This window comes from Ovis aries, chromosome 1 (assembly GCF_016772045.2).
Source record: "Ovis aries strain OAR_USU_Benz2616 breed Rambouillet chromosome 1, ARS-UI_Ramb_v3.0, whole genome shotgun sequence".
Lineage (NCBI taxonomy): Eukaryota > Metazoa > Chordata > Mammalia > Artiodactyla > Bovidae > Ovis > Ovis aries.
The window spans coordinates 186,940,453-186,964,653 of NC_056054.1; the positions used below are offsets into that span (position 1 = coordinate 186,940,453).

The 24,201-nt window shown below is 42.8% G+C and overlaps 2 protein-coding genes across 5 annotated transcripts in view; one reads left to right on the top strand and one right to left on the bottom strand.

The window, feature by feature from the left end:
- Positions 1–1,733: 1,733 nt before the first annotated feature.
- FBXO40 (F-box protein 40) lies at positions 1,734–21,906 on the top strand. Of its 4 annotated transcripts, XM_060418505.1 has the most exons (7): positions 1,734–1,958; positions 2,070–2,180; positions 5,754–5,870; positions 6,696–6,754; positions 11,623–11,660; positions 12,676–14,598; positions 18,609–21,906. In XM_060418505.1, exons 5-7 carry the CDS (start codon positions 11,658–11,660, stop codon positions 18,825–18,827), a joined length of 2,145 nt encoding a protein of 714 aa, XP_060274488.1. In that variant the 5' UTR covers positions 1,734–1,958; positions 2,070–2,180; positions 5,754–5,870; positions 6,696–6,754; positions 11,623–11,657; the 3' UTR covers positions 18,828–21,906. The 4 variants fall into 4 exon arrangements, with proteins under 4 accessions (XP_060274488.1, XP_060274489.1, XP_060274487.1 ...); XM_060418506.1 differs by having other exon boundaries at positions 1,734–2,180; XM_060418504.1 differs by lacking the exon at positions 6,696–6,754 and having other exon boundaries at positions 6,755–11,660.
- The window catches only part of HCLS1 (hematopoietic cell-specific Lyn substrate 1), a 37,171-nt gene continuing 33,909 nt past the window's right edge, over positions 20,940–24,201 (bottom strand). Inside the window, exon 14 of the mRNA XM_004002961.6 lies at positions 20,940–24,161. Coding sequence (XP_004003010.1) covers positions 24,025–24,161 — 137 coding nt within the window. The 3' untranslated portion in view covers positions 20,940–24,024. The remainder of the gene's footprint in view (positions 24,162–24,201) is intronic.

Here is a 24,201-nt window from a genome sequence, read left to right on the forward strand (position 1 = left end):
GCCATTTTCTCCTCTGGGGATCTGTCAGACTCAGGGATCAAACCCATGTCTCTTATGTCTCCTTCATTGGCAGGCAGATTCTTTACCATCACTGCCACCTGGGAAGCCCCTTATAAATGAATATTATGAACAATTATATAACTTTAAAAATTTATATAACAAATTAGATAACTTGATAAAGTGGGCAAATCCTTAGGAAGACCAAAATACCAAATTTGACTCAATAAGAAATATAAATGCTGGGAATAGAGCTTTAACTAGCAAATAGATTAAGTTAGCAATTAAAAACTTTCCATGAAGAAAAGTCTAGGGCCAGGTGGTATTATTGCTAAGTTCTACTAAATGTTTAAAGAATTAACAATTCTTTACAAATTCTTCCAGGAAACAGAATACTTCCTAACTCACTCTGTGAGACCAGTATTAGCCTGATACCAAAACTGCACAGCTATATGTGAACAATGAGATTAAAACATTCCCTCACACTATATATAAAAATAGATTCAAAATGCCTTAAAGACCTAAATGAAAGATTTGAAACCATAAGACTCCTAGAAGTGAACATAGGCAAAGCATCCTTTGACATAAATCATAGCAATATTGTCTTTGATCTCCTAAGGCAAAAGGGGAAAAACAGCAAAAATTAGCAGTTGTGACCTAAAAATTTTGCACAGAAAAAGAAACCACAAAACAAAACAACAATCTATGGAATGGGAAAAAAGTTGCAAATGATGTGACCAACAAAGTGTTAATATCCAAAATATACACCAGCTTAAACAACTCAGTATCAAAATAACAACCCAATCAAAAAATGTTCAGAAGACCTGAGTAGACATTTCTCCAAAGAGACATACAGCTAACAGGCACATGAAAAGATGTTCAACATAGCTAACTATTAGAAAAATGCAAATCAAAATCACAATGAGATAGCACATGTGTCAGAATGACCATCATCAAAAAATTTACAAATAACTTGTTGGAGAGAATATGGAGAAAAGAGAACCCTTGAACACTGTGGGAATGTAAATCGGTGCAGCCACTGTGGAAAACAAAATGGAGGTCCCCTAAAAAACTAAAAATAGAACTACCAACTCCACTCTAGGGTCCACATTTAGAAAAAACAAAAGTACCAATTAGAAAAGATACACGCACTCCAATATTCATAGCAGCACTATCTATCTATATCTTTATACACAATGGAATATTACTCAGCCGTAAAAGAATGAAACAGTGCCATTTGCAGCAACAAGGATGGACCTAGAGATTATCATACTAAGTGGAATGAGTCAGAAAAAGAAAGGCAAATCCCACATCATATCACTTATAGGTAGAATACAACGCAAATGAACATATCTAAAAAACAAGTTACGAGATAACCACTCAACCCTTGTGTTCAATGTAGCGCTAGAAGATCTAGGCAAAATTTACTTTCTCTAAATCTCTGCCTCCTCAACTGTAAAAAAGAGAGAGTTGAACTAAGTAATAGCTAAGCCTCCTACCACCTCTAGAGTTTTCTCACACTGGACTTAAACTATGCCTGATTTCTGAATTATAAACTCTTCCTTTCCCAACCACCGGGGAAGGAAGAGGGCTGGGAGAGGACAGCCACTTCCTTGTCAAGACAAGAAATAGGAGAAACAGAGGACCACATGTCACTTTCACAAGTTGCTGCCTCAGCCAGTGACAGGTTTAAGTGCAAAGCACGGTTATAATTAGAGCAGCAGCCTGTCCTGAGTGCTCCACCAGCCACAGGGAGCACAGCTGGATCTGCCAACCCTATGCACAGGACTCGGAGAGGCTGCTCTGGCCTTGAAAATTACCCTTCTTAAAAAGATTGTCCTCCTTCCTCAAGGGAAAGAAAACCCACTGATATAAAACCCCATTTGCCTTCCGGCTTCCCCTGTGACTGCCTCTCCAGCAGAGACAGAGCGCTGATAAATACAGGAGAAAGAAAAAAAATCGTAAGCTGAGCCTGGTCACATTGGCCCTTGTGATATAGTTTTATTTTTAACTTCGAAGCACTTGGACTATTTCTGTTGAAGTTTTTTCTCCTTTGCCTACCTCCACGACAGAATTCGGTCCTCTGCAGCAGCCGATGCGCGCCCAGCCACCTCCGGCAGTCTGCCTGCTCACAACCAAGGGACGCGGGTGCAGCACGTGCTGACTCAGGCTGTTCTGGCAAGGTAAGCTTTCTAGATGCGGGCAGGCTCATCAAGGGGGAATTTAGAATGGTGAACGTGGACGCAGAGGCTGAGCTGCCCATCACCTTTTTGCTCTGAGCAAGAGGGTTGTTAAAACAAATTAGTTACATATGAGGGAGAAAAGGTTGGCTCAGACAGTGAAACTCTGCTTTCATTTCATATGTGAACTCCTGCTTTGAATCTAAAATCTTAGACTAGGAGATTACGTGCTTTCTAACAGCTTAGGTTCTTTCTTCTGCAATCAACCATAGTAGTTATGTGGTGTCTCTAAGGTTACACAGTATTGATGGGGGTTCAAGATAGGGGAGGGAGAGGAAGTGGTGATAAAACAGATAAAAGGCCCAGACCCAGAATTTCTGGTTTCTGAAGTGCAAATGTGTGATCTTTCCCCAACCAACATTCACAGTGTTAATTGCAAGTCATTCTCGTGTACTTCAAATTTCATCACCTGTGACACTACTGGTTAATTTAGCACAATTGTATTTACTGCATATATTTTAAAAATTCTGCCTGCAGAGTTTAAAACCTGTTTTTATTTAACAGTATTTCCTAAACATGACTCATTCCTTCCCAGCTCTCTTGAATCCAAATACATTTGTGGAATAGAAGTGAAAGTATTTCACAAGTTGAAAAACTTCTACAGGCAGGTAAAACAAAAATTGTCACAAACTTGAAATTTGCACATCCTGAGGGACAAAAGTAAAATGATTAATGATACTTAAAGTATCAAACACTTTAAAGTGTAGACAGGTTATTTTCAGCTTTGGGAATAATTTCATAATGTTGCATGTACAAACAAATTGGCAGGGAGAAGGGTGCAGTGATTATTTTCCTGTTTTCCTCTGGACCTCGCTTAGTGTGATAGAGTTAAAAGTTCAGCCAAGGACATCCTGGGAAGTGGCCTGTGCAGCAAAAATGATTCTGCACACTCTGAACTTTGCAGTGTACTGGCTAATGCCACCAATGCCAGGAAAAGGAGACCTACCACCAGACACCCTAATGCCTGGTTCCTTCCTGCCAGCCTCTGTAACCTCCAGATGCATCCCATAACTTTGCTATCAGTGTCTGGGTTATAATTATGCCTGTTTGCTAGGTACAATCAAATGCACTGTGTATAACTGCCTCACTTCATTTAATTTTGTCAAGGTTTCTGGAGCACCAAAGTTTTCAAGGTGTATACTGAATACTGTCCTAACAAAATGGTGTGTTAGCTTAGCAATAACCAACCAGACCAGTTGACTCACAGCTACTCCTACCGGCCAGTTTGCATTTTCTTGGCCAATACAAAACAGAAATTTAAAATACTGACGCTAGTAATACAAGAGCCAGTCATGAGAATTAACTAGCTAATTAAATAACTAGAAAGTTTAAAGATAGATTTCTAGTGTAGGTAGAGAACTGTAAATGGTGATTTAGGGGAGGATGGTTTTTAGGGTATAGTGAAAGGGCTGAAATCATAGCCTGAAAGCCCGGGATTATGGGACCACATGTGGGAATTTTCCTTGGCCAACTGGTTGTGTTAAAATCTCAAGAGGCAAAGGAATTATTTGAATATTTAACTTCATACATTTTCTTTCCCTAAAATTAAATATCTCCACAGCAGGGAAACAGATTAACAACGTATAATTAAGGTAACAAATTAATTGGCTGGTTAATAGCTTAACAGTTAATCTCTGTTCTTAAACTCTTGACCTTGTCACTTCCACTAAAGTTAAAGCTCGGGAATAAATAATTATTGCCAGGGCTAGCCACATGAGGAAGCAAAATAGTTAGTCGCTGACATCATGTGAGGGGTGCTGGGAGGGCCCCTTGCCTAAAAATACCTCCGTGACACCAACCCTGATTGTCTACTAACTTTGTAGTAAAGAATGTGAAAACTATCATCTGTTAATCCCATTCTCTTTTGTTTGAGTCAGTGATTTAAATATACCTGCTGTATGCCTTCTCACGACCTTCTGGCCAGTGACCCTTGGTCACCACCTCTTCCTCATTCTTCCAGGCTCTGTCCTGCTTTGCCCCTGGTATCATCTAAGCTGCCCACAAGCCCTTGGCCATTGTCACACAGGTAGCTCTGTGTGGTACTGTGGTTTCCACAGAATTTCTTAATAAACATCAAGGTGAAGTAGAAGAAATAAAAGCGTGTGATCAGAGTCAGAGACTCTGGGGGGCCTGGGCAATGAGACATTCCTTCTCTGGGCTTCCGTTTCTCTTGTAGAAAATGAAGAGGTTAAACTAGACCCTTTTCATAACCCTTCATTCTACAAGATCAGAAACTGCATTTTAAAAGGACTGCTCAGGTGATTCCAATGCACACTGACGTTTGCAAAACTCCAGAGTAGAGGATTTCTGGTTATCTGCCTGATCCAGATTTCTGATTCTATGACTGCAAGGGTGAAGAACAAGTGCTGTAAAGTTGTACAAACAATCCTGGCAGCATTCAGAGTATCTGTCATAACTGGAGTCCACTGAGTCTTTTCCGTTCAGTTAAGGCCACATTAACGTAATAAAGCTGAAAATGTTTCTTTTTCCCCCTTTAAAACAAAACAGAACAACAATAAAAAAACAAATTAGCATGTGTGCAGTGCTGTGCCGTGCTTAGCCTCTCAGTCGTGTCCGTCTCTTTGAGACCCCATGGATTGTAGCCCACCAGGCTCCTCTGTCCATGGGGATTCTCCAGGCAAGAATACTGGAGTGGGTTGCCATGCCCTCCTCCAGGGGATCTTCCTGACCCAGGGGTCGAACTGCCATCTCTTACAACCTTCATCTCCTGCACTAGCAGGCATATTTTTTACCATTTGCGCCACCTGGGAAGCCCTTTGTGGCGAATACAAGAGGCCAGAATTGTGGGAAATTAGGGGGATTCACCGAAAAAGGCAATGGCACCCCACTCCAGTACTCTTGCCTGGAAAATCCCATGGACGGAGGAGCCTGGTAGGCTGCAGTCCATGGGGTCGCTAGAGTCAGACACGACTGAGCAACTTCACTTTCACTTTTCACTTTCATGCATTGGAGAAGGAAATGGCAACCCACTCCAGTGTTCTTGCCTGGAGAATCCCAGGGACGGGGAAGCCTGGTGGGCTGCCGTCTATGGGGTCGCACAGAGTCGGACACGACCGAAGCGACTTAGCAGCAGCAGCAGGGAGATTCACATTGATAAAGGAGTGAGGAAAGATTTTTTTTTTAATAGGGGCTTGAGAATGGTTAAGCTGGCGGGGTATGTAAGATCCAGTGGAATGAGAGAGAACTGAAAATGGAAAGGTCAGCCAAGGGGTGTGGGTGTGATGCCATGGGCAGAAATAAGGTCTGGACAGGGGTGGTGACCGTGAGAGTGGGCTCGGTAGAGAAAGGACAGTTTAGTGACTCCTGTATACTGGATACATTCGATACTCTATCTCGTTTGATCCTCACACAATCCTATGAGTTATGATGAGGCCTATTTTATGGATGAATACATTAGCTTTAGAGAGATTCAGTAACTTGTCAAAAAGTTACCCAGCAGAACATGTGTTCATTAATTTATTTTTATTATTTTTAATTTTTGGTTGTGCCGCACAGCTTGCGTGATCTTAGCCTGACCAGGGATTGAACCTGTGCCCTCGGCAGTGAAAAAGCAGAGTCCACCAGACCACCAGGGAGTCCCCTCTTTAATTTACTTCTGATTGGGGGTATCAGGTAAGACCTCTGTGGAAGTAGCAGGTAAGGTAAAGTCTAAACGGGGAGAAGAAACCCACAAGCAATTAAGGAGAAGGCGGTGAATTCTCTTGGGAGAAAGAGCAAGTACAAAGTTCCTACAGAAGAATGAGCAAAAAGTTCTGGAACTAAGTGCTCAAAGGAGAGAGGTGAGGTAAAAGAGACAAGCAAGGGACACTCAGGGAGGACCATGTGGGCCAAGATAAGGACAATGGACCTTATTTCTTGTGATAGGATGGGATCCTCTGAAGATTTTAAGCAGGGAAGTAGTAATCTAATGTTAAAAGTTGTTAAAATCACTCTTTTTGCTGACAAATATAGATTACGGGGCACAAAATGGGAGGAGTAAGAGAGATTATAATTCTATTGCTCCAGACTGGATGAGAGATGACGGTGCTTGGACCTGGGCAGTGGTGGTGGAGATGGAAAGAAATGGGTAGATTTGCCAACTGCCTTTTCAGATCTTTCTCCCAAGCCTTCCCACGTAACCAGGCACTAGTTTCTTTGTGATTGGGGCATAATATCAGGCTCTTATAGCTCTCAAACTTGAGCTTACAGTACAATCAGCTGGTAGGTCTGATTCAGTAGTTCTGATTTGGTGGGGCCCAATACAGTACTTTTCTAACCAATTCCTGGGTGATTCTGATTCCGTTGGTCTAGGTACCATATTTTAAGGACTATTATTCTAGCTGACTTGCCTTTGCTTATTAATTTACTCCTTTCTGAGTGATCCACAGAGCACCAAACTTGCATCAAATAGTTTCTGCTGCTTTGTCAGGTTCTAAATTCTCCTCTATCTCTTTAAAGAAGTATTCATCCCTTGAACTCATGTACTGCACTTGGTCCTTCTATCTACTGTTCTCCAGGCAAGAATACTGGAGTGGGCTGCCATTTCCTTCTCCAGGGGATCTTCCTGACCCAAGAATCGAACCCAGGTCCCCCACATTACAGGCAGGTTCTTTACCAACTAAGCTACGCGGGAAGCCCCTATCTACTCATATTGTATTTAAACTCCATCCAGTACAATTAGTAAAATCTAGTTCTGTGTAGATCTCTCAACTATTTAAGCATAAATTATATAGCATTGTGTCCCCTAGACAGGGGAACTTTAAAACATATTTTGGGGGAGAGTGTTTTGGCCAAACTTGATTGAAGTTCATTTTTAAGAGGAGGGAATTACCTTTTCTGACAGGGAGCAATAATTTAAAGGTAACTATAGGGGCATGGAGACTGAAGGGGAAAATGTCACCCAAGTAACCATACTCTGTTTCATAAACAGAACTTCATCAGGTTTTTCACAGTGAAGAAGTTCTATATGCTTTGATTTGGTAGATGTTTCATTTTAAATCTCAGACTCCAAATGGAAGTGAACATTTTTAACCCTAAAAAATTTCCCTGAACCGTGAAGGCATAGGACCTGGATGGTCATCTTGTTTCTGTTCAGGAGGGCACCATATGGGATGGCTCTAGAGGAGGACCCTCCCCCCCCAAAAAAAATCATCCTTGGGGTGAAGGTGTTTCCTAATGTGAAGCATCCAGCTCCTCTACAATTCGGAAAGATAATACATGTAGACACCTTTCTGCACCCCATCTGAAGGAAAAGAGGCTATCGCCTAACACAGTATAGCCATGGGCTCACATTCTCCCCTGATCATAGAGATGGACCACAGAGGTCTGTATGGATCTCCAGTGGACACTGTGATGTAGTGGAGAGGAGAGTTTGAAATCAGACAGACTTAAGCTTCTTTGTGCCTCAGTGTCCTTATCAGTAAACTGGAGATGGTAACACCCACCTCACAAGACTATTGTGAGGATTAAATGAGATGTTATATAAATACACATGTTAAGCATTGATATCTTATTTCTCTTCCTGTATGATATCCAAAATGCAGAGAGATCACTCAGTCTTGGCAAGTTAGACAAACCCCATGGAGAATAAGGATCCAGTCACTGCACTGAAATAGAAATTGGGAGAAAAGGGCATCTCATATCATGAGACAACCTATGATAAATCTAACTTGGTTAAGCTGAGGCAACACCAGTTGGCTCCAACCTAAGGTGATCAATCAGTTGTCAAAATTTATCTGGGACTAAGAGGTTTCCTGGGACCTGGGACTTTCAGGGCTCACTCAGTGTCTAAGGCAAACTAGCGTGTATGGTCACCCTATTTCTCCGGCAATAATTAGGATATCAACAATTTTGAATTGTCCTTTATCATAGTAGGAATGTTTTTGGAATGTATTTTTTCCCCAGCTATAGAACAAAAGGTTTAGATGTGATATCTTATGCCCTTAGGCTATATTTATCTTTCTCCTTTCCTCCACTGCCAAACATCTCCAATGAGTGGTCTCCACGCAGTGTCTTTCTGCTGAGCACATGCCCTCTCTCAAAGTCACTCATCTGGGGTAGCTCCAGAGCCTGGCAGAAGCTCTTTAAATAGCAACATAGAGCAACAACAGCAGCAAAAGCATCTTTGTTGCCTCCATGCATTGCTTTTCTTTTCTTTTAAAGGGATAGTTTCAAATAACTTTGAAGAGATGGAGAGCAATAAGGCTCCACTACAAATGTTCCTAGCCTCAAAACCACTGTTCTTAAGAACCTTTTATAATGCTGAAGGATAAGAAATCATTGGCAACAAAGACCTACTGTATAGCACAGGGAATTATACTTATGTTTTGTAATAACCAATAAAGGAAATGAATGAAAAAATAGATTTAGATGTATGTATCACTTTGCTGTACACCTGAAACTAACACATTATAAATCAACTATACCTCAGCTTTAAAGAAATGATTGAGCTTAGAGTTTATTACCGTTGTCCCTCCAGCTAGACACATGTCTGCCGATAAGGGCAGAGTTCTCACTACACACAGGGAGTGCACAGAACTAGCCAGGGCTGCTCTGCCCTTGCTGGGAAATGGGCTCAACTTTGTCACAGAATCTGACTGGCAAACATGAAGTTGGACATTCCTGGTACTGTTAGCTTTTTTCACATAGCCTTGCTCCAATCTTCTTTCCCACCTAAAACCCAACAGGAGACCATGAGTCATCCATAGTCCATTCTTGATGAATGTCTGTCATGAATAGAAAACAGATGGTCTCGTTCTCCCAGGCAGGGCACAGGCCCTGCCAGCACTGAAGTGTATGCTTAATAGCTTTCTCCTCCACTCCAAACAAACGCCAGATTTTGAATGGCCAAGAGTCCCACGTCACAGCTGAAATGCGCATGCTCTGGCAAGAGCTCTTCGCGGACCTGCCACGAGCGGCGGCACTGTCATCGCTGTTCTTAACCTCACGGTAGCATCGGAGGCCATCACTCACCCTCTCCGTTAGATCTGGCAACACAGTCCCGACTCTCTTAGCTCTCTGGCGTTCCTTCTCTGGCTCTACTTCTTACCCTAGAGTGGTCACACTTAGCCTTGTACCTCATGGCTCAGATTCCTATTCTGTGTGCTCACGTCTCCAGTTATGGCTTCCTCTCGCTTTTAAGCGGGTAACTCGCAAGTCTGTGTCTCTCTGTTCTACTCCCTCATCTTCCCACCCACACGGTCTGTCATGACCTAAAGCAACTTGTGTTGTGCTCGCTGGGCCCATCTTTCCTCCCCAGACAGTTTCCTCCTTAGACCTCCATTTTTCTCAGAATTACACCCAATGTTCTCTCTTCTTGATTCACTTTCTTGGCATCATCTTTGGCTTTTCTTCTTCCCCCATCTCAAGTCAGAAGCAAAAATGTTACTTGTAGCATTGTAATGTCTCCTGTCTGTCCCATCCACTTCTGCTGTCTTCTGTCTCACCATCTCAGCCTCCAGCATGTTCTCCACATGGTAGTTTCTAACTCCAGGTCCTTCCACTCCATCCTCCCACTCCTACTGGTTAGTACCCCCAATTACAATGATAAATGGTTCCTTTTTAAAAAGTTCCCAGATGGGTTGTTTTTAATTAATGCAGCCTATGGGAACTCAGTTCCCCAACCAGGGATCAAACCCATGCCCCCTACACTGGAAGTTCAAAGTCTTAACCGCTGAACCGCCAGGGAATTCCCAAATGGTTCCTTATTGAATACCAAAATTCCAGATGCTTGAACCTAATATTTACAAATTCCCACAGGTCCACAATGGGAATTCCCACCCACCCCCCCAACCCAGGAGTGATCTAGAATATGGCGGAAGCCCACCTGAATGTTAAATTTTATGTTGAAAGAACTGGCTGGACTCCTGCATCCAAAAGATCTTTGTCTGAACCTATTCTGCTCCCTCTCAGCCCAACCCTCACAGTCCTTCCACTCTGCTCAGCATTCCCTCTCTCTCTCTCTGGCTGATTTATCTTCTACTTGGCCCTGAACCTATCAATGTTCTGGCTAGCAGCTTCTCACCTGCCTCCTGATTCAGGCAATTATAGAGCATTCTGGCACGATCTCTCTTTCACACTTTCAGTGCACGAGTCAGATAGGGAATGTGTTAAGAATGTTAAGTTTCAGAACACTCACTTCACTCAGGTCAGGGGTATAGCCAGCATCCATAGCAGGGTTGTCCAATAGAGCTTTCTATGAAGATGAAAATAGTCTATTCTGTGTTGTCCAATAGAGTAGCTACTAACCATATGGGGCTACTGAACACTTGAAATGTAGTATGACTTGAGGAACGAAATTATTAATTCTAGTTCATTTTGATTAACTTAAATAGCCACATGTGGCCAGTGGCTACCCTACTGAACAGTGCAAATCTATATATGTAAGAAGCATTACAGCTGATTATAATGAACAATAGTGTTTAAAGCCACTTTAACAAGCAGTCTGCTGCTGCTGCTGCTGCTGCTAAGTCACTTCAGTCGAGTCCAACTCTGTGCGACCCCATAGATGGCAGCCCACTAGACTCCCCAGTCCCTGGGATTCTCCAGGCAAGAATACTGGAGTGAGTTGCCATTTCCTTCTCCAACGCATGCATGAATGCTAAGTTGCTTCAGTGGTATCCAACTCTATGCGACCCTATGGACAGCAGCCCACCAGGCTCCTCTGTCCACAGGTTTCTCTAGGCAAGAATACTGGGTTGCCATTTCCTTCTCCAACAAGCAGTCTAGGTAACCCTTAAGCTCACTTACTGGCATATATAGTAGGTAACTAAATGCTTGTTGAATAAATGGATGGAAGAATGAATACAAGAATAAACTAGCATACAATTTCCTTGAGATTTAAGGCTGTCTTTTCTAAAAAAGAAAAGTTAATGAGGGTTTTCCAGATTAAAGGAGGCTAAAAAGACTTAAATGTAATAAGTCGACCTTACCAGCATTCTGGCTCAAGAACTGAAAATTGTTTTTTAAAGTACAGAAGACATTTTGGGGATAATTGGGAAAATTTGAATATAGATAGCATGTTACATGATATTAGAAAATTGTTTTTCATTTTCTTAGGTGAGATAATGTTACTGTAGTCACAAAAGTAAATGTCTTATTCTTAGGAAATACATGCTGAAGTACTTACAGATAAGTAAGCATATATATGCCAGTAAGACAAAGTGTAATAATGTCAGCAACTTATCTTCAAGTGGCTTGGCAAAAAAATATGTGTGTATTGAAAGAAAGAGAAAGTAAAAGTGCACCTAAGAAGAGCATATTTGACTGTAAAATGGGGGGCCCAGGGTGATGGAAGAGTACTTGAAGTCATTTTGGCCCCTGTTAAAGTAGATAAAATAACTTTTTCACGAATCATTCATGTTTGTATTTTTATATTTTCCCCTAGAGTTCTTATTCAAAGCCAGAAGAAATTTGGAAGCTATGGTAAGTACCAGGTGCTCTCTGGAATTTCACCTTTCAGAGGTCCAGGTGTGGCCTCATTTAGCCTGTAGCCCAAGCTGCTGGTGGGTTTGTCCTTTTGGTCTAATGCTATATATCAGCTTTTTGCTGAACCAGAGCTTCTAGAGCAGAACCTAGAATAAACCGACACAGAGTTAGGGGAAAGTAGAGACCTGAGAAAGACTGATGAGGAAAGATTTTTGGTAAAACTTTATATATGAAAAAGAAAAAAATCCAGCTGTAATCTAAATGGCTAACGCTTCCTTCATTCTGCAAATATTATTGAGTGCTTACAATGATCCAGGCCCTGTGACAGGTGCTGAGGACGAAGGTGTGAACAAAACCAGACCCACCTTGGGTCCTCCCAGCATGCCCCCTGGTGGTTGATCATGTGAATGACAGAACACTCGTTCTGGAATGTTACACTGCCGCTATGAAGAAAGTTTGCAAAGAAAAATTTCTAAAACAGCCTAGACATAACGTAATAGCAAGTGAAAGCAGAAAAATTGTATTCAGAGATTAAATGTGCATAAATCCTCAATAATCCACAACTCAAAAATAGCAATTGTCAACTTTGTAGCCCACTTTCATGAGTGTGTGTTTTTCTCCCCCTATTTTCAACACATCTAGTACATAGATAAAATAAACTACTGGAAAATAAAGAGTATTGATAGTTGTTATTTCTGGTTGTGGTATTATGAATGTTTTTGCTTTCTTTTCTGTGCCTGCTCAGTCACTCAGTCATGTCCAACTCTTAGTGACCCCATGGACTATACCCACCAGGCTCCTCTATCCATGGGATTTTCCAGGCAAGAATACTGGAGTGGGTTGCCATTTTCTTCTCCAGCTTTCTTCTCTATGACTTTCTGTGTTTTCCAAGGTTCCTACAATCAGCGTGTATAAACAGGAAATAAATAAAACTTAAACCCTCACAGACATGTAGAGCTTGTCTGCCAGCAGTCACTTGTTTTCTCCTTCCCCTTGCCTTTGGTGTCTCTAGGGTAGGACACGCAGGCCTCCTCCAGGGCAGCACAGACACTGCGAGAGATGCTTCAGCCGTGACTGCCACATGCCCGTGGAGCCCAGTGTCTCTTGCCCGGTGATAAACTGCCACCTGTCCTGCGGTGCTACCTTCCACATGTGCAAAGAGGCTGAGCACGAGCTACTCTGCCCTTTAGAGCAGGTTCCATGCCTCAACTCCGAATACGGCTGCCCCCTCTTCATGTCCCGCCACAAGCTGGCCAAGCACCTGCAAGTGTGTCCTGCCAGCGTGGTGTGCTGCTCCATGGAGTGGAACCGCTGGCCAAATGTGGACTCTGAAACAATGCTTCATGAGAACATCATGAAAGAGACCCCCGATGAGGAGTGCTTGGACACAGCCCTGGCCCTTCAGGACCAGAAGGTCCTTTTTAGGTCTCTGAAAATGGTAGAGCTTTTCCCAGAAACTAGAGAACCCATGGAAGAGGAACCTCCTGTGAATGGTGAAGCCAGCTGGGAGGAAATGGGTGGAGCGGTGGGTGGGGAGGATGCTGGTTTGGAAACAGGCTGCTCTCTGTCAGCCATGAATGGGGAGGTGGTAGAGCTAAGTCAGGAAGAACGAGAGGCGTTAGCCAAAACCAAAGAAGGGATGGACCTGGCCAAGTTTGACAAGTGGGAAAATATGTTCAGCAAAGAGCATGCGGCCTCAGCTTTAACAAGCTCGTCAGCCAGCAGTGACAGCAAGAGCAGGAACAGCCCAGAGAAAGAACAGATTTCGAGCAGCAATAGAATGGTAGAGGAGGGAGCTGCCAAAGGAAAAGAGCCACAGGAAGACCAGAAGCAGCAGGACTTTCATACAGCCATAGAAAAGACAGGACTTGCCCCTTGGCAGGATGGTGTTCTGGAAAGACTGAAAACAGCTGTGGATGCAAAGGACTATAATATGTACCTGGTGCACAATGGGAGGATGCTTATTCACTTTGGTCAGATGCCTGCTTGTACACCCAAAGAGAGAGACTTTGTTTACGGCAACCTGGAGGCTCAGGAGGTGAAGACTGTTTACACTTTCAAAGTTCCGGTGAGCTACTGTGGGAAGCGGGCTCGCCTAGGTGATGCCATGAGTTGTAGGCCAAGTGAGCACAAGGCCGTCGATACTTCAGATTTAGGGATCACTGTGGAGGACCTGCCCAAGTCAGATCTCATCAAGACCACCCTCCTGTGTGCTTTGGAAAGAGAACTCAAAGGTCATGTCATTTCCGAGTCCAGGAGCATTGACGGGCTATTCATGGATTTCGCTACACAGACATACAGTTTTGAGCCAGAACAGTTTTCTTCTGGGACGGTGCTGGCTGACCTCCTAACCACTGCCAACCCAAACAGCAACGCAAATGGGCTCCACGTGGAGCTCCACAGTGAGTGTGTGACCAGGAGACACAACAAGAGCAGCTCTGCCTTTACTTTCACCTGCAACAAATTCTTCAGGAGGGATGAATTTCCCCTACATTTCAAGAATGTTCACACAGATATTCAGTCATGTCTCAATGGCTGGTTCCAACACCGATGCCCCTTGGCCTACTTGGGATGTACCTTTATTCAAAACCATTTCCGTCCCCCAGGGCAAAAGGCAAAAGTGATCTACAGTCAGGAGCTCAAGACCTTTGCCATCAAGCCAGAGGTTGCTTCAGAGCTGAGTGAGGGAAGGAAGAACAACCATTTCTCAGGTCGAGAAGGAAAAAACCAGAATTCTCTAACCAGCCTGCCCCTGGAAGTCCTGCAGTACATTGCTGGGTTCCTAGACAGCATTAGCCTGTCCCAGCTCTCCCAGGTGTCCGTGCTGATGAGGAGTATCTGTGCCACTTTGTTACAAGAGAGAGGGATGGTCCTCCTGCAGTGGAAGAAGAAGAGGTATTCCCATGGAGGCACCTCCTGGAGAGTTCACAGAAAGGCAAGTAATTCACCTAGTCATTCACTTCATTCATTCAGCAATTATTTACTAAGAGTCTTCTATGCACCAGCACTGGTATTGTACTAGGTTACTAGGAATGAGACACAGTCTGTGAGCCCAAGGAAGCCAGCCTAGTAGAGGAGACAGACCCATAAACATAAAAATAGTAATACAAATCATAGCGTCTATGTTATCTCTGTATGTGTTCAGAATATCTGCTGTTTGCTTCCATGATCCATTCTCCATCGTGATCTGTCCCCCAGGAGGCTGATCTCTGCAGACTACCTTAACCTGCTCCCTTGCCCTCCAGCTTCCAGGTGGGCTAGTCTAATGGGAGATGGGCAGGTGGGAGAGGATGACACAGGTGTTCTTCTGGCTTCCTTTTTGCATGCATTTTCCCCTTCTCAACACTTTGCACTGGCCTTGTCTCTCCGCTGAAGACAGCTGTATCTGATGGTTTTCCTCCACACAGTTACCCATTCTGGATTCTAATAAACTCCTCCTTCCCATTCAGGCCTAGAGTAGTAACACTCAAGATTGTTACTAGCCTGGAAACTGCCCTAAATCTTCTGGTTTTCCTATACACTGCTCACACATTTATGTGTCATTCCTTTAAAAAATTCTCTTCAAATTACCCAGTCTGAGTGTGCCATCTGTTTTCTGCCTAGACTCTAATTGATACAATATGCCAATAGATTCTACTCAGCCACAATCAACTAATTTTTGCCGTTGTTGAATTCATTTTGAAGATCTAAAATAATTTGGTCCACTGATTTCCCCTGGTTCAAATGCTTATTTAATTTTTAAAATATTGTGTACATCAAAGCATCTTTCCCCTTGGAAAAGCTTTATTCCCTTTTCCCGATAAAGCTAGGCTTGCTTAACTGTATCATGAGTTCTATTCAATTCAGTTCAGTTCAGTTGCTCAGTCGTGGCCGACTCTTTGTGACCCCATGAATCGCAGCACATCAGGCCTCCTTGTCCATCACCAACTCCCGGGTTTCACTCAAACTCATGCCCATTGAGTCGGTGATGCCATCCAGCCATCTCATCCTCTGTCGTCCCCTTCTCCTCCTGCCCTCAGTCCCTCCCAGCATCAGGGTCTTTTCCAATGAGTCAACTCTTCGCATGAGGTGGCCAAAGTACTGGAGTTTCAGCTTTAGCATCATTCCTTCCAAAGAACACCCAGGACTGATCTCCTTCAGAATGGACTGGTTGGATCTCCTTGCAGTCCAAGGGACTCTCAAGAGTCTTTTCCAACACCACAGTTCAAAAGCATCAATTCTTCAGCCCTCAGCTTTCTTTATAGTCCAAATCTCTCACCCATACATGACTACTGGAAAAACCATAGCCTTGACTAGATGGACCTTTGTCGGCAAAGTAATGTCTCTGCGTTTCAATATGCTATCTAGGTTGGTCATAACTTTCCTTCCAAGGATTAAGCATCCTTTAATTTCATGGCTGCAGTCACCATCTGCAGTGATTTTGGAGCCCCCCAAAATAAAGTCTGACACTGTTTCTACTGTTTCCCCATCTATTTCCCATGAAGTGATGGGACCAGATGCCATGGTCTTTGTTTTCTGAATGTTGAGCTTTAAGCCAACTTTTTCACTCTCCTCTCACTTTTATCAAGAGGCTTTTTAGTTCCTCTTCACTTTCTGCCATAAGGGTGGAGTTATCTGCATATCTGAGGTGATTGATATTTCTCCCACCAATATTAATTCCAGCTTGTGCTTCTTCCAGCCCAGCATTTCTCATGATGTACTCTGCATATAAGTTAAATAAGCAGGGTGACAATATACAGCCTTGACGTATTCCTTTTCCTATTTGGAACCAGTCTGTTGTTCCATGTCCAGTTCTAACTGTTGCTTCCTGACCTGCATATAGGTTTCTCAAGAGGCAGGTCAGGTGGTCTGTATTCCCATCTCTTTCAGAATTTTCCACAGTTTATTATGATCCACACAGTCAAAGGCTTTGGCATAGTGAATAAAGCAGAAATAGATGTTTTTCTGGAACTCCCTTGCTTTTTTGATGATCCAGCAGATGTTGGCAATTTGATCTCTGGTTCCTCTGCCTTTTCTAAAACCAGCTTGAACATCAAGAATTTCACGGTTCACATATTGCTGAAGCCTGGCTTGGAGAATTTTGAGCATTACTTTACTAGTGTATGAGATGAGTGCAATTGTGCGGTAGTTTGAGCATTCTTGGTATTTCCTTTCTTTGGGATTGGAATGAAAACTGACCTTTTCCAGTCCTATTAGCTTGTACCAAATAGAAGTGAAACTCCCAATTTGTCATATCCAAGGTGCCCTTAGCACCCTTTCTTATGGTACATGTATTAGTAATGTGAATCACAAATATATGATGCCCATTTAGGTCATCAGTTCCAAAATCTCACTGTTGACTTTCTTCCCAGTATGTCAGTGTAGGCAAACTGGCATTGGGGAGTTAGGAGATGTTTACTTCTATTTTTATTTGTTATGTGTAAAACATCTTGCATATTTTCTATTATTTATTCCCTGAGCAGTCTTCTTCAAAAAGTAATTATCACACTCTCCCGTATGAATCCAGGCCTGCATCCATGTGTTAAATAACTGACTGCCAACTGACCATGTGTTAGAATAAACATGAATGAGACTATGATCCTGCCTTCGGGAACTGTACAGTCTGGAACTACCTAGTATCTTCCTCTGTAAAATCAAATGCAAAAAATTTAATTTACATACTAGGAATTTCATTATTTTTTGACTAACAATTTTCCCAATTCAGTCATTGCTGACAACTCTTAAATATCATTTAGGACAAATTGATTTCCTTGTAGAAAGGAAGAAAGACAGTTTTGTTGGAGCTAAAGGATACTCATATTAAAATGCCTTTTTAAAGTAAAAAGGGAAATAGTTCCAAGATCCTAGGTCACATTTTTTTATATAAGAACAATGACAAGAAACTGATGATGAAGTGATAAAGTTGAAGAATATCAGGTTATGCCTATCTTCATAGCCAGATTTTAAAACTAGTTACTTTGGCACCGTCCTAAGTGCCAAAGGTCAGCAGGGGTTTGAGTACTAGCCTTTTAGATTTCTCCTAAGGATTCTGTTCTATTGAGACTCTTATTAATTAGCATACTTTAATTTTTAAGCAATATAAAACCAACTTTAAATACACAGATATAGAAAGAAAAGAAAGTGAAGTCGCTCAGTCGTGTCCAACCTTTTGCAACCCCATGGACCATAGCCTGCCAGGCTCCTCCATCCATGGGATTTTCCAGGCAAGACCACTTGAATGTATTCTTTATAAATAAGAATATTCTTTATACAGGTATTCTTTATATGTATAAATGTATTCTTTATACATAAGAAACTTTACACATAAATTTATACATAAACTGTAAAGGGAATTTATTGGCCCATAACTAAAAAGTCTAAAGGTAATAGCTTCAGATGTGGTTTGATCTAACTCCTCAAAAATGCCCCCCAAATGACCTTTTTGCTATCAATTCTTATCTCTACTTCCTCACTAGTGACTCCACTCTAAGACACAGCTCTCCCTTCATGGTCCATGGGGGCTGTTAGTAGCTCTGAGAGACAATAGCTTCCAAATTTAAGCACAGAAGGGAAAAAAGAATGTACTTCCTGATATCTCAGACAAAAGTTCTGGAGTAGACTCTCATTAGCACTGGTTGTCTTGATTTGAATCATATGTCTATTCTAGAACTAATCACTTTGCTGGGGAGGGGGCAGAGTGAGGGTATATAGCAATAAGCAGATGGGTATTAGTTGCTATTAGTCATTTTCACACAACATGTGGCTGGCTGGGAAGGTTATCAGTTGGAAGGGGGTCTAGGAATTGGATGCTGGAGAAGGGACTAACACATGTCTGCTGCAGTCACTAAATACTTTCTGGAATCTGAGACCAGGAAGAACAGAAGGCATTTCTTCAAACTATTTAAATAAAGCTGACCTGAGGGTATCATACTCAGGGCTTACTTTCATGCATCTGTCTCTTCACAGATTTGGCAATTCAGCAGCCTCTTCTCCAAAATCAAGAGCTGGGAGTTTAATGACGTTGCCTCCATGTCTGAGCACCTGAAATCCTGTCCCTTCAATGTTGTAGAACACAAGACTGACCCGATTCTTTTGACCAGCATGTGTCAGTCCCACGAACAGGCCCGAGAGACCTTAGTCACCACCTTCAGAGCCAGACCACGAGGAAGACACACCTTACGCTAAAGACTCAGAAGCCACCGTTCTTGGATTCCTATTCAGAGTTACTGAAGTTGGACAGAGTGTGATTTTGAGGACTTTCTTCTGTAAACTGCAAATGTTCTTATCTAGGTGTTTTCAAACATGCAATGCCCTTCAAAACTTGAGAAGCTGTATAAGGTGGAAGAATTTCCTAAGCCGTGGCTTGTATAATTGCTATAGCACCATACTGATAACTAATAGCCTCCCTCCCTCTACTTTTTTTTTTTCTAAAATAAATCTGTCTGTGGAGTAAATAGGTAACTTGAGGCCATTTAGAAGATGAGCCCAAGACCTTAGGAGATGAGAGAGCCATGAAATTCCATAACCAGCATAGGCCTGTGCTTTTGTGGAGAACTTTTCAGTTTATGAGCGCTTTCAGTGATATGGGGCAGAGGCAGTATAGGAAGAGGGACTGAGATGCCTCCCAGGGCACCCAGGGTAAAAAGCACAGTCTGAAGTTTCTGGAGCTGGACTTGTCTTGAGAGCCAAGTCCAGGGCTTCTTTTAGTTACCCCACTGTCTCTAAGCCCAGACAGTCCAACAGAATAGAGACCTAGGCTAAGCACAGAAGCCTCAGGGACACCTAAAGTCAAACAGTAAGAGGCAGAAATGAGGTCACAGATGAGATGATTGTGTAGAATCTTGGCAACATATAGAAGGACTGCCTTGAAAAACTAGATGAATCCAGAGGAGATACTATATGTATGAAGAAAATTAGGACAAAAATCACAGACTGCTTTTGAACATTTTAATAGTGACTTAAGATTCAAGCTTCTTTTCCTCTGAAAATTCTATTCTCGGTCTGGATTAGGGAGAGCCCAGTTATGGGCCAGCACCACCCTGGGCTATGTGAAATGATCACAAGACACTAACCCCAACTTCAGTGTCATGCCAGAAGGCTCAGGGTAGCCCAAGGAGACCATGCGTATGGAAAAGTCAGGCCCACCGTACGTCCTGTGGTACCAGTCACTAGGTCCTAGACACCACCTGAGTATACCATGGGGAATCTTGAGAAGGAAGACATCTGAACATAGTGATTCCCTGTAATTGCTCTTAACTCTTGCTGGGCATGACTTCATTCTATGAAAAATGGATGATACTTCTGATTTTTGGTAACAAATAGTCAAAACTTATGAGAACAAAAGTAAAATGAAAATACACAAGAGAAACTGGCATCCCCCAAAGCTGGGTTTCATGGAACTATGGACATTTTAGACTGCATAATTCTTTGTCATAGGGACTGTCCTGTGTGTGAGAGGATGTTTAGTGACATCTTTGGCCTCTATTCAATAATACCAGTAGCTCCCCTACTGCTTTAACAACCAAAAATGTCTCTGGAAATATCCTCTGGGAGCAAAATCACTCTTGTTGAGAACCACTGCCCTAATGAATGACACACCAATGGCAGTAAGTCAGGTAAGCTTTTTAGTGTAGCAAATTCTTACCTCACATAACCATCTATAGCAGTCACGATTTCATGCAGCTCTTTATTTACCAAATAGATTTAGATCATTTTAAGTTGGGAACCAAATGGAGTTAAGTTTGTTTGATGTGGCTTCATGTCCCTGGGTCATGTGCAAAAAATATATCCTATCAGGTCTCCAGGCATAGCTGAAGCCAAGATGGTTGAACTGCTTATCCCATGCTTATATCCCTCTCACCTTAATTGATGCCATTTTCCTAGCAATTATCAGCAAGCAAAGGCAGAGGGATAAGGAAGATGGGTACTGTGGAGAAGCAGAGAACAAAGAATTTAACCAACAACAATAAAAGAGTCTAATCGATATGAAGGCATGAGAGCAAGTGCCAGAGTAGACGTACCCTCATCTTTCATTTTAATGTGCCACTTGGTACTAGTCAGTAATGTAACTCTACTTTTCCTAATCCTTATTGTTTGGTTTATATTTCACATTTGTATATAACGTGCCATTTTCTAAAAATTATAACTAGAGTGTGAGCTAGGGTTTTATTCAGTGAAAATGAGTAATTGCAACAACTAAACAATAAAGTGGGGGAAAAAAAGGAAGAGTTCTCCAGGGATCAGTTCCACATTTTTGGAATCTAGTCCTTCCTATATGAAGAAAGAAAGCTCTGAAAATCCATTCTGGGGTTTTATTTTATTAGAAAAAGAAAGCAAGGGGAGCTGTAGCCTAAGGCAGATGAAAATCTGGGGCTACTGTGAGCCTGATGAGAAATATAGAGAAAGAAAAGGAGCAGAGGGCTCTTCCTTGACAGTCTGGGCAGCCCAGGGTTCAGGAGGGCAGGCAGAAATGTGACCGCACCTCTCTATGGGCCCCACCATTCCAGGTACACTTTACTTTCCCAGTTTCTATCTAAAGTGCAACATTGAGCAGATCAACACCATCAAACACATTTTATAAGGCATCAAATTATATATGTAGCAGGAAATCAGAGTACTACAGGTATCCTATAGTATAGTATATACTATAGTATATATAGTATAGTATAGTATAGTATATAGTATAGTACTACAGGTATCCTAGCCTATACAAAAAAGCACATTTTATGGTGACAGGGCAATTGAAGAAAAAGGAAAGCCTTTTAGAGAGACAGTGATCTGATTAATGGGATGAAGCTACAGTGAGCAGCATGAACAGCAAGCATTATCTGACAAAAGCAAGATAGCTAGAAATGGTTTCAGCTTAAGAATCAGCTAAGGAGAGTGAAAGGGGACTGTGGACCCAAGAATAAGAACCTGGATGGGGGAGGTGTCTGTGGGCAGAGCCCTTGAAGAGTATCACACCAAGAAATCCAGTCCAAAGTAGGGATCAGCTGTATGTGGAGGGTAAGGTCTGTGGAACCCAGGCAGAAAAGATTATTGCCTTAAGGACCTGGAAAAGAAGCTTTTGTCTTATAATGAAGGAAAAAGTGAAAATCAAGGTGGAATTTGGATGTAGGAAGAAAATCACTGCCCAAGTATGTGATGATGTCTAATCAAACTGAAACAAAGAATGAGATTGTAAATATCTAGTGTGACTTACCTCTATACCCTGGAAACCCCAATATCTCTACAGGCAAAAATAAAGGCTGTTTTGTACTCTGAACATCTATCTGGGTGAATCTTGCAAGCGAGGCATAGAGACAGATGTGTCTCACTGGCACAGAGGTCACTGTGGCAACAAAGGAGTGTGTGTCTTGAAGAAAAGCCAAGGAATGAGCCTGAGGGTTGCAGTGCTCTAAGCACATGGGCAGCTCACCAGTGAACTCTAAGGATTTTAATGAAGCCTTGCCACAACTATGGGTCTCAGTCACCAATCCTAGCTCTTCCTTGATCCCACTGTCTTCTCCATCTTTGAAAGCTGAACCCAAGTTTAGATACTGGTTATAGCACAGACTTCAGATTCTTCACCATCTGAGCCACCAAGAAAGCCATTTTCTACCAACCCTATACCGAATCCTGACTTTCAGTTTGATTTGATTTTGTTTTGCCTAGGGTCTCCTATTCCGGACCTTGCCAATCCCAATGGCTTTGGGTTAGATAAACTCACTGCATCCTGATCTCATCCCCATACTTTGCTTGATGACTTGTTTTTTGCCTATCACTGGCTGTCCGAAGGTCCTCACCTCTTCTATCAGCCTCAGCCCTGTACCACAGAGAAACTTCATGTACCACAGAGAAACTCAATCTACCTTCTTACACGGCCATTGATTTCATTCATCCAGCTACAGGGAAGCCTAGACTTTCTTTAGTAGAGGCCACTATCTTTGACTCCAAATCCTTTTTATCATCTCATTGTTCCCTTTTGTGCTTAGTTGCTCAGTCATGTCTGACTCTTTGCAACCCCATGGACTGTAGCCTGCCAGGCTCTTCTGTCCATGGGAATTCTCCAGGCAAGAATCCTGGAATGGGTTGCCATACCCTCCTCCAAGGCATCTTCCCAGCCCAAGGATCAAACCCAGGCCTCCGCAGTGCAGACCCACCAGGGAAGTCCAAGAATACTGGAGTGGGTAGCATATCCCTTCTCCAAGGGATCTTCCTGACCCAGGAATCAAACCGGGATCTCCTGCATTGCAGGTAGTTTATTTACCAGCTGAGCTACCAGGGAAGTCCAATTGTTCCCTTTTAGTTTTAATCTTTTGTTGTTGGCCAATCTTTTCCTCCTCCTTTCCCCTAATTTGTGCTTCTGTCTCAGCCAACATCATGCACTAAAGAAATGTCATTACTCCCAGGTGGAAGGTGGCTGACCTCTCACAACTGCTGAAGCCAGTAGAAGTTGAACTGCTTAATGTAGACCCTTCCTGGCCCCTGTTTCCCAACCTAACTGCCATTCCCCAGGCCCATCTCTTTTTCAACTGGCTATCAGTATAGTCTAAGGAAAAGGCACAGCCCTTGACACCAGGGTTCAGAGTGATGGGCGGTGATTGGAAGGATTTTTCTGAATATGCGAAAGAGGGAAGGAAAATTCCCTCTACCTGTAATGAGAGTTAGGGGCATTGAGGGCCACGTAAAAGTACTATTTACCTCAGAATCACAAGTATAATATTATATAAGAAAAGAATCGCCAGTCCAGGTTCAATGCAGGATACAGGATGCTTGGGGCTGGTGTACTGGGATGAGCCAGAGGGATGATACGGGGAGGGAGGTGGGAGGGGGGTTCAGGATTGGGAACACGTGTACACCCGTGGCAGATTCATGTTGATGTATGGCAAAACTAATACAATATTTAAAGTAAAAAAAAAAAAAAAAGAATAGAGGTGAACCATGGTCCCACTTTATTTCCAATTTAGGACCGATCAGAGAGAAGAGTCAGAGATATCTCTGCAGAGAAGGAAAGAGAGAAAACAATACATCTAGGAAAACTAGGAAATATAGACATACCTTGCCATGCAAACAGACCAGGAAGCTCAGCACTCACAAAGGAAAGCAGAGTTAGGGGTATGGGTTAGAGGGGGCACTCACGGGGAAGGAGGCAGGACCACAAGATAAGCATCCCTGAGATCATCCTGGGTATGCAGGATAGAGAAGACACTGAGGGGAAGGAGACCCCCTTCTTCATGCCTCCTCTGCTCCAAAACCTGATGGAGAGGGAGAGGGAAGTCTGTCTAGAACTTCAAGCAACTCATGACATCCTGTCAGACACTTGCAGCAGAAATGGAGAGCAGCTGGAGGCAGAGCCACTGGGGACATGCGAAGTCACAGTGCAGCAAGGAGACAGGAACAGTTACTGGAGGAGCTTGACATAATTTGCAGGGAAGAGTCCAAAGTGGCCGTGGCAACGTCCCCGCCACCAGCCCTCGTCCACCATCTCAATGTCAGTGATGACATCATCTGGGTCAAAGGAAATCTCATCACTTCCCTCTGGGGAGAAAATTGACAGACTATTAGGATGGTCAGGCAA

Coding starts and splice junctions, on each gene's coding strand:
- FBXO40 (XM_060418504.1), top strand. CDS start 11,595: ATGTTTGTATTTTTATATTTTCCCCTAGAGTTCTTATTCAAAGCCAGA. Junction 11,661..12,675: donor GAAGAAATTTGGAAGCTATG/GTAAGTACCAGG, acceptor TGGTGTCTCTAG/GGTAGGACACGCAGGCCTCC. Junction 14,599..18,608: donor CCTGGAGAGTTCACAGAAAG/GCAAGTAATTCA, acceptor GTCTCTTCACAG/ATTTGGCAATTCAGCAGCCT.